The 10,949-nt window shown below is 39.8% G+C and overlaps 1 protein-coding gene across 1 annotated transcript; it reads left to right on the forward strand.

The window, feature by feature from the left end:
• Positions 1-8,079: 8,079 nt before the first annotated feature.
• On the forward strand, positions 8,080-10,206 carry LOC116140292 (stearoyl-[acyl-carrier-protein] 9-desaturase, chloroplastic-like). Its single transcript, XM_031425939.1, has 3 exons — positions 8,080-8,224; positions 8,679-9,156; positions 9,571-10,206. Exons 1-3 carry the CDS (start codon positions 8,103-8,105, stop codon positions 10,123-10,125), a joined length of 1,155 nt encoding a protein of 384 aa, XP_031281799.1. The 5' UTR covers positions 8,080-8,102; the 3' UTR covers positions 10,126-10,206.
• Positions 10,207-10,949: the final 743 nt, after the last annotated feature.

The raw sequence follows: 10,949 nt of genomic DNA on the forward strand, positions 1-10,949 counted from the left end.
GAGAGATGGGTCGATGCTTAGTGATCGTCACCCAAGGTAATAGAAATGGGTAGATGCTTTGTGACCACTACCCGATAGTTAAGAGATAGTAGGTTGATGCTTTGTGATCATCATCCAATGGCTAGTAGAAGCGGGGTGATGCTTTGTGATCATCACCGATAGTGACTAGAGATGGGTAAATGCTTGGTATCATTACCCAAAATTCATGAGAAACGGGTAGGTGCTAGGTGATTCCCACCCGATAGTTAGGAGGAACCGAGTTGGTGCTTTGTGATCCTCACTCGGTAGTCACTAAGATAGGGTTGGTACTGTGTGAATTCCACCGATAGCCATAGAGAGTGAAATGGTGCTGTGTGAACGCCATTCGGCCGTACCTCCGGTAAGATGAGGTCATGATGTTATTAGAAAGAAATAGAACAGAATTAGAAGGAAAGAATTGAGAATCACAACGGGGACAGACAGTTAGAGTGTTTTATTACTGAGCATTATTTGTGCTCACCCCGTTATTTTCCTTTGTGGATGCAGGTTCTAGGTGATGATTCGGTTGGAGGGGCGTCGGCGCGCGAGGAGCAATAGCTACACTGTTCCCCTATTTTGTCTTTTGAAATGCACTTTTGTAAACAGTAACTTTTGTGTATAAAAGACATGTGAATTGTAATGAAAAGAAACTTTTGGGCCCAATTTTCCATTGTTAATTGCATGCATTATACTAGTTTTCAGAAGGTGTTACAACCCCTCCCTTTTTGGTTGGCATGGGTCCAATAAGATCAATTCCCCACATGGAGAATGGCTAGGGGCTGGTCATGGTTATCAGTTGGTGGAAATGAGCTTGCGGTATATTCGCGAACCGTTGGCACTTGTTACAATTTTTTACAAAATTGAAGATGTCTTCTTGAAGTAGGGGCTAGCAGTATGCTTGACGAACAACTTTGTTAGCGAGGGATCACGCGACAGTGTGATTACCTCAGATCCCTTCATGTATCTCCCTCATGATATAGTCTGCTTCCTCATCGGTTACACATAGGATGAGAGAGGCGTTAAACCCTCGCTTGTACAACTGATCTCCTATGAGTGTGTAACAAACAGCTCTGGTGCGCAGGGTTTTTGTCTCAGTCTTGTCATTGGGCAAGGTCCTATCTCAGAGATATTGAATAACTGGGATCATCTAGGAAACTGACTCTATTGTAGCCACGACCTGTTCGGGTGAGCTGATACTAGGGATCTCTATGTACCAAATAGGATTACTTTCTGGTGCATCTGAGTCCAACGACGAGGCTATTCTTGCCAAGACATGTACAACAGAATTACTGTCTCTAGGAATCTGCGTGATCGTGAAGTTCTTGAAAGACTCGAGTGTGACCTTAGCTTTCTTCAGATAACTGATCATGTTTTCTTCCTTGGCTTGATATTCTCCCAAAATCGGATTGACAATCAGCATGGAGTTGCTGTGAATACTGATCGCGATTAACCCCATCTCTTTTTCCAATTGCAGACTAGCGAGAAACGCTTCGTACTCGGCCTCGTTGTTGGTAGCTTTGAATCCAAACTGAAGAATACCATGGATGCGAGTCCCTTCGGGACTAAGAAGGAGAACGCCTGCCCTGACCCTTTTCCTGTTGGAGGAACCATCGATATAGAGGCTCCATGTCGATAAATTTTGAACAGTTTCCTAGGTGACTTCGCTGGCCTGTTGCTCGGATTCCTGAATCGGTTGGTGCAAAAACTCCAAAATGAAATCGACAATAACCTGCCCTTTAATGGTTGCTTTTGGTCTGTACTACAGATCAAACTGACTCAGTTCCATCGTCCACTTGAACAACTTAGTCGAAGCCTTTAGTTTCTAAAGGACTTGCCTGAGTAGATAGTTGGGCAATACATGGATTATATGGGCATGGAAATAAGGTCGCAACTTTCTAAAGGCGATCAGTAGGCCATAAGCTAATCGCTCCATTTTTGGATACCGTATTTTAGCGTCCAGCAGTCGCCTGCTCGTGTAATATATCGGCCATTGGACTCGGCTTTTTTTCGAATTAGAGTTGCGCTGACTACATGCTGAGAGACGGACAAATATAGGAGAAGAATTTCTTGAGGGAGAGGCTTGGACAGGAGAGGTGGCTTTTCGAGGTGCTCTTTTATGCTCTGAAAAACTTGTTCACAGTTCGGAGTTTATTCGAACTTTTTGTTGGCCCTAAGTATATTGAAAAATGGCAAGCAGCAATCTGTTGCCTTTGATATGAAGCGACTAAGAGCCGCTATTCTCTCATTGAGACTCTGAACCTGTTTTTGGTTGGTCAGACTTCTCATATCAAGGAGGGCTTGGGTTTTCTCGAGGTTGATTTCTATTCCCCTTTGGTTAACCATATACCCTAGGAATTTTCCCGATGATACTCTGAATGAACGCTTGAGAGGATTGAGCTTCATTATGTACCTTTAGAGTATATTGAACATCTTAGTAAGAAGTGCTATGTGATCTGAAGCGACATGCAATTTGACCAACATGTCATTGACATAGACTTTCATCGATTTTTTGATCTGCTCAGAAAACATTCAGTTAACCAGCCGTTGGTAAGTCATCCCAACATTTTTCAGGCCGAAGGGCATAACCTTATAGCAATACAGCCCCCGATCTGTAACAAAGGAGGCATGCTCTTCATTTGACGTATACATCAGAATCTGATTATATCCCGAGTAGGTGTCCATAAAACCCAACAGCTCGTGCCGGAGATGGCAGGTCTGCCATTTGCCATTATACTTCTTTACTAAGACCGGATTGACAACCTAGCTCTCGTAAAGAGCCTCTCGGATGGACCCGTTCAAGAGGAGATTATCTACCTCAATTTTCAAGGTAGCATATCGCTTGGTCCATCGTTCTTTTCTTTTGGCGAACTGCCTTGATTGCACTATCAATATTCAGGGTATGACATATAACATTCAGGCTGATCCCGATTATGTTAGCATGAGTCAATGCGAATACATCGACATTTTCTTTTGGGAAGCTTGTTAAGTCATTGGCGAGCTGAGGGTTGAGATTACTCCCGATTCTCAATACTAGGGTCGACTCGCTTTGATCGATCGGCATCTAGGATAGGTCCTTGACCGGTCCACTGTGAGGGCATTCCTAGATGCGAAGATCCATGTTATCCTCAACCAGGCTAGGTTGTGGCTCGATCCTGCTGATCGCCATGCCTGCTCAAGGATGCCAACTGGTATTCCTTTTCCCTTTAACGTTATCTGCACTGCTCTTACATAGCAGTTGCGAGATGCGCATTGAGATCTGCTTACTTCCCCTATCCCCATAGAGGTGGGGAACTTCATCTTTAGATGGTAGATTGAGGTGACTGCCTTGAAGGTTCGTAATAGAGGTCATCCCAAAATGCCATTGAAGATAGATAGACAGTTTACTACCAAAAATTTAGTCATTTTGGTCATCTCGTCGGTTTCTCCCAACGTGACCGGGAGTAAGATCGTCCCTTTGGGAATCAAATGATAACCGATGAAACCATAAAAAGGGATAGAGGCAGGCTTCAAATCTGCCTCGTCCAGTTTCATCTTCTCGAAGGCTCGCTGAAATAAGATATTCATGGCGCTTCCATTGTCCACTAACATCCTGTGGACCTCGCACCGACCTATTTCAGGCGCGATGACGGGAGCATCCTATAGGGATGATGCAATTGCACCACATCTTTCTTGGAGAAGGTGATTTCCTTCTCTTTGCGAACCTTAGCAGGTCGCAACATTGTACTCATTACACTTATGGGGTCATGAAGGGCTTCCCGAGCATACCTTTCCTGGGACCTAAAAAATTTCCCGCGAGATATGGTCCTCCAAAGATGATCTCCACGTAGTAGTGGCCTTTGCGACCACGATGCTTCTTCCTTGGTTCCTCTTGATTTTTCTATCGATATACTCTTTGAAGTGCCCCTGCTTAATGAGGTCCTCAATTGCCTACTTGAAAGCTCGACACTCATCGGTGTGATGCCCATTATCCTGATGATAGCGACAATACTTTTTATTATTTCTGGCTGAGGGGGGATTCTTCATAGGCTCGGGCTCTCCGAGCAAACTGACCTCTCCTAATTTATCCAGAAGAGCCGATACTGAGGCATTCAGAGGAGTGTATTGACTCTTGTCGCGATCGCGATGAGGAATTAGGGCATAAGATTTCTTGAGCTCGTACCACTGCTTCTTTCATTTCTGCTGATCGTCATTAGCTCATCTGCGATCAACCCTCATATTCTTGCCCCGGTCGGGAGCATTGCTCGAAGGACTGAGGTCGTGGCGATTAAGAGCGGCCACAAAATTTTCAATGCGGAGGTATTTTTCAATAAGGTTGTAGAAGCGAGTGGGGGAAACATTATCCTCGGATTGCAGCTACTTTCAAAAATCTGTCTGCGGGCGAACTCCCGCAATTATGAGAGTTTCAACGAACTCTTCAGGAGTATGAGCCATTTTGTGGAGTTCCTTGTAGAACCTGTTTATATAAGATTGGAGAGATTCATCCATTTCCTGCTGTATATTGCTCAGATAGCTTAGCGATATTGAGAACTTCCTGTTCGCCTAGAAGTGCCTTAGAAATGTTGAGGTCATTTGGGACCAAGAGCTGACTAATCCTGCTGGAAGCGACCTGAACTAGCGCTTGGCATGGGCAGTTAGAGTTACTACCAAGCAACGACATTTTGCCAAGTCAGAGACTTGGTGGAGTTCCATGAGGTCCTTGAACTTGTATAAATGATCATGCAGATCAGAGTTCCTATCGAATGCTCGCATGTCGAGCATTTTGAATCTTGATGGGAGAAGGGCTGCTAACACTACTGGAGAAAAGGGAGACGCCTCTGTGACCTTCCCCTGCTCATTCTGCTGAGCCTTGAGCTGATCCAGAGCTCGCTGTAGTTCCTCAATCCGAGGCAGTGGAGCTACCTGGGGATCACTTTTAGCAACGTGGGTTCGACGCTCACGGTTGCGATTGAGGAAAGATCGCAAATTGGATTTTTCCTCACCTTGGCTAGAAGCTTCGACAAACCTTGAGACACGCTAGCTGGAGTCGTGTGATGGCATTGAGTGATTCAGGGAGTCTTCCCAATCTCTGCAGTGGTATGAACCAACCCGTGGATGACGGGAATCCCTGCACGACGATGATCAAAGTCGTCATTTTGACGATATTGAGATTCTCCCTGCCTTGCATGTTTATGGGATTGCCCATGCAACGTGGCGTGGGACTGCAACATATCGCCTAGTCGCAATGCCAAGGGTATTCTACCCGGGCCGTGATCGGTGTTCGCTGGTTCCTTGAAGCCCTTTGGTCCATTTTGCACCACTTGCTTTTCCTTTCTCTGACACGCTGTAGTGCGCGCGAGATATTTTTTCACCCTTTTCTGCGCTTTCGTGCGACCTGCAGACGTTTTTGGTGGTGGCACCGCCTCATTGGATTCAGGTGGCATGACCCTATCCAATCGATCTAGCCTTTGGCTGACCGTTTGGAGAGTATTATTGAACCTCTCCAGGTAACTCATGACGGTTGGATCGAGCCACGAGCTTGAAGGATTACCCTCCATGATATTCTGTTGAACTGGCGGCACTTCGGGAGAAGTGTCCTCCTGTACCTAGGGGATCTCTTCCTTGCCATAATTGGTTCGTTCAGATTCGAAACCGCGAGCCATTTGCTGTGGTGGGACTGATTAGTCAGAGATTTTCTGATGAAGAGAAGATACTAAATCAAGCCCTCTTCTAGCGCCAGACTATTGACGCTTGATTTTGACACCAACTACTTGCATGTGTAAAATACTAAGCGGACTTAGAAGTCACACGTGATATGGGAATATCAAATTAAATAATGGATGAGAAGCAATATTTAAAGTGGTTCGAATGCTGAAAGAGTGAATCCTACGTCCACTGCTATTGTATTAATAAGAGAATAAAGTCAGGTCGCGTTTAGTGAGCTAAGTTACAGTTTAAAGAGAATTCAAAGAGAGAGAGAGAGAGAGAGAGTAAGCTATTTCAGAGTAAAATTAGCCAATCCTTCAAATGAGAGGGAAAACTTCTATTTATAGTGGGAGAGTTCAAGGTAGTGATTACAAAATCTGCAAGTGGGTAGGTGCTGTGCAAATCCTTTTTTGTGTCCAATTGGTTACCTGCCCGAGGGATTTCCTCGACTTGTGCAGGGTTTGGACACAGGGGTAATTCCCAACCGCTCGTAAGCCTGGCGCTTACCTACTGCGCTGACAGGAACCATGCCACTTGCGCCATTGCGCGATGTGGCTGCACTTGGGCGGCACAGAACCTTTCTAAGCTCTGACTGGCCCTACTAACGAGGCTCCACATCAGCCCTACCTTTTTAGGCGTAACATGATGGAACTAGGATTTTAATTAATAGGTGGTCGGTTCATAGTACTATTTAATTTTGTATATTTTTTCTTCTTGACGATGGCTTGACCTCCTCTTGCAACATAAGGAGCACTCATGTTTAGGATATCTATGTTAGTGCCTCACAAAATGACTTTACCTTATTAAACAAGCTATTACATTCATCATCTCTCAATTTTTAGATGACGTTTAGAATATTTTGAGATTTATATTGCAAACCTTAACAAATGCAAATTAGTGACTGTCATAATGTCTTTCATAAGATGCAAGATGAAAACAAATTCAAATGAAGCTTTAACATGATAAGCTATATATGTGTCTCCTTATTGAGCATAAGTCTTTGCATATTCAATGATATGAATTAGAACTTCTAATAGGGTTTGTTTTAGAAATAAGAATCATAATAGTGTCAGGTTTCTCTTAATTAACATAGTATATAAATATATTATTCTCTTGTATGAGGGATATAACAATTCATAACAAATATATTAATTGCAATGAGAGAGGTGATGAAATATTGCAATAATATTAACTCTATTAGACATAGCCCAAATTTGGCTAAACTAGGATAAATCACGGGTGTTCTTTCTCCTTACACTTATCGTTATTTGTGTGTGTCTTAAGTTTCTTTTGATTCTAAATACTTTCTATAACGTTTCAGTAAGCACATTGGCAATCATTTAAAACCAAAGTTTGTAAACCATTCCACTCATCTCACAGATTACTTGTTTCATCGTATCATTGATTCTAAAAACTAAATTATAATGAGATAATACAAAACATATTTCATTTTTCTAGTTCAACGTTGAAGTATCAGAAACATGAAAAAAAAGAAAAAGTTCTTATACAAGTTCGTTCTTGTTTATAAACCTCAAAACTATAAATATAACATTTGTTATTTATAAACAATTATGTTCTACCTAGTTAACTTCGATTTTTTTTTTAAGGCCAGAGATGAAACTCTTGTTACCATAATATAGTTGAACGAAATTAATAACAAAGATATTTTCTTCTTATAAATAGTACTTGATATTGTTATGTGAAAGGTCTTAATAGCTGACAAGAGTTTGGTTTATATAATAAATATTACTGTCTTCAAAATGTTGATCAAAATAACCAAATGATGGGACTAGACCATGTTATCTATTAAATTATTTTTCTACGAGAAGAATTTTAACATTAAGAACAAGCATCCGATTAAATTCTTTGCACTATGAGCTGTAAACAATCTGACTGCCCTCTTCAACGCGGCTGTCGCAATTTCATAACTGATCTCTTCACCATCTTCAACCTTCACTTGAGGAATCGTCTGTTTGAATTTCTTCTCTCTAAGAAACTGCAATACATATAATCAATTAAAACAAAATAAAAGTTGAGCAAGATTTTTTATTTACAAATAAAGACGTCATTATATACAAAAAGAGCAAGAATTTCTTTTGATCTGAGTTCTACTTAAAAATAAAATGAAATCAATGATTACTAAAATAGATCAACTTGGAAAATAAATTTAATCCAGAGGTGCTCATCAAAATAACAACCGAAAACAACTCAGTTATCGGGTCGGTGGGACCATTTATGTAAGGTTACATAAGGGTTATCCCTTATAGAAGCCCCAGTAACATTACTGGGTATGTAACTTAAAACATTTACAGTAATATAATCTAGTTATAAATAGAGAAGAGAGCAAAGAAAAACTTGTGTCAATCACATTATTTTCCATATAAACTTGAAGTCTTACCATCATGATCATGTGTAGCTTCCAATCAATTCCTTCAGTACTTGCAACATTCCCAAAAATGGCAAATACTCCTTGCAGCTTCTCCAAGTTTTTCATGCCTTCCACCCACCTCAATTCTGGTTCTAAGTGAGTTCATCTGTATTTTTTTCCAACTTTTTTTTTAATCATTTTCATGTATTATTCAGGGGCGTGGCCATGATTTTTGGTTAGCCTATGCTTAGTTAAATTTTATTTTTAACAGTATACTTATGAATAATACTAACTACAATTTTCTTGATTAATAAAGAACATATTAATTTCACATGGTGAATATAATGCCTGTTTTTGAAAAAAGGAACAAGAAAAAAGAGGTTTTCAATTCTTTTGAAGGGCCACTCAAGCTACAGCCCGGGCAAACCCTCTTATAGTTACGCCCTTCGGCCCTTGATATTATCATTTATTAAGATAACGTGACTAGAAAGGAGCAGGATTCTCTGCTAGCATGAGTTTTTAATTGAATAAAGAAATTAATCAATCCTTCAAAGTTTATATATACAAGTTGGTGACTAATTTTCTCGTTTCTTCATTTCAAATAATTCAGAGAGACAAAAGATATGAAGAAGCCGTACTGTGCCAAATCCATGGCCCCAGAAAAGGTTGAATTATTCAAATCCACAGAGGGTTGGGCAAGAGATAGCATTTTGCCTCTACTAAAACCAGTTGAAAAATCCTGGCAGCCTGCAGATCTTCTACCGGATTCGGCGTCGGACGGATTCGTAGAACAAGTGAAAGAATTGAGGGAGAGAGAAAAGGAAATTCCTGACGATTATTTGGTTGCTATAGTTGGCAATATGATCACAGAAGAAGCCCTTCCAATGTATCAGTCAAGAGTAAGTAGCACAGAAATTTATCGTGATGAAACCGGCAGAGAAGACACTCCATGGGCAATTTGGAGTAGAGGTTGGAGTGCTGAAGAGAATCGCCATGGAGATCTTCTCAATAAGTATCTCTATCTTTCAGGAAGAATTGACATCAAACAAGTGGAGAAGACTATTCAGTATATGATTGCTTCAGGAACGGTAAGATCCATGCAAAAAAATGCGTCTTTTTCTTTGGTATAAACTTCATGTGGGTTTTAAAAATTGCAGGACGTCAGCATTATAAAATTTTCGATGGGATCCTGTCACCGTTCAAGGGTGAAACTAGAATTTTTTTTTCAGGGGGCTGTAAATTATTTGAGTATATATTAAACAATCATAATTTCTAATAATAGAAAAATTGTATTAATAAAAAGGGAAAAGAAATGAAGATATAGTACTGTTTGATAAATATGTCATTTTCTCTTGTAAAACCTCTGTCTAGATTTTAAAAATTTTAAGACATCAGTATTTGGAAATTTTCAATGGGATCCTATCACCTTTACAAAATTAGATCAAAATTATCTTTGTTACTATGTAAATTTGCAATTTTATTTTTCCTATTTTTTCTGACAGGATTTTGGCTTTGGAGACAACCCTTATCATTTCTCTGTTTATACATCAGTACAAGAAAGAGCAACATTTATAGCTCACGGCAACACAGCCAAACTTGCCCTGCAACATGGAGACTCAAAGCTAGCTCAAATCTGTGGCACAATCGCTTCCGATGAGAAGCGCCATGAAACTGCTTATAGCAGGATTGTCAAGAAGCTGTTCGAGCTTGATCCTACCGAAGCAATGGTGGCGTTTGCCGACATGTTGAGAATTAGAATGATCATGCCTGGCCATTCAATGTACGATGGTAAAGATGAGCAGTTGTTCGATCATGTTTCGAATGTTTTAATGCGAATTGGAGTGTACACAACCACAGATTATATTAATGTTTTGGAACATTTTGTGGGTATTTGGAATATCGAGAAACTTGAGGGGCTTAAAAGTGACGGAAAAATTGCTCAGGATTATGTCTGTGGATTACCAGAAAGGCTGAGAAAAATGGAAGAGAGAGCTCTAGCTAGGGCTACACAAGCACCTGCAATTTCATTCAGCTGGGTTTTTGACAGAGAAGTTTAACTAAATTAAGAGTTGATGAAGTTGATTAAAATTACTAAATTAGGGAAGTACAAGAAAATAAGCATTTGACGGCACTTCAGCTATTTTTGGCTTTAGATGAATGTAATTTAGATCAGCACTTCTGCTGTATTTGACTTCATATGAATTATGATTTATATTGCTATGATTAAGGGTGTCCAAAAAAATACAAAAACCAAACCAAATTAGTTTGGCTTCAGTTCAAGGAAACTAATACATAAACCAGAAATTCGGTTCAATTACCGGTTTAAAGAAATTTAAAAGCCAGTTAATCGGAACTGATTTATAAAATCGGTTTTCACTTTAAAATTAAAAAAACCCTAAATCTGCAAATCATTTTCTCTTTACTCTTCACCCTTTGCACATTTATTCTCTTTTTGTTTTTTCACACAAACACACATTTCTTCTCAATCCTCACCGATTTTCACTTTTCTCTTCCCTCTCAAAATAAAAAAATAAGTTAAATTAGGAAAATATCAAAATAAAAAATAAGTTAAAAGAGAAAATCGGCTCAAAAACAGTTAACTAGTTAACAGTTAACCAGTTTTTGTTAACTAGTTAACTGGTTTAGTTTCCAGTCAGAGAATTGCTATACACAATGATCTTAGCTTTAGTATAAGTAAGTTTAGACCCAGAGGCTTAAATAAATAATATTACAATCCCAAATTAAAATAAAATGTTAGAGTATAGTCATGACATCTTCATCCATAAGGTAATTGTTGTTAGCCTAATCGGGTAAAGTAGGAAATTGCATCTTTTATAATTTATGTTTATTTTGTTTAACATATTTTATTTTATTTTCTTAA

The sequence above is a fragment of the Pistacia vera genome, unplaced genomic scaffold (genome assembly GCF_008641045.1).
Source record: "Pistacia vera cultivar Batoury unplaced genomic scaffold, PisVer_v2 Contig368, whole genome shotgun sequence".
Classification (NCBI taxonomy): Eukaryota; Viridiplantae; Streptophyta; class Magnoliopsida; order Sapindales; family Anacardiaceae; genus Pistacia; species Pistacia vera.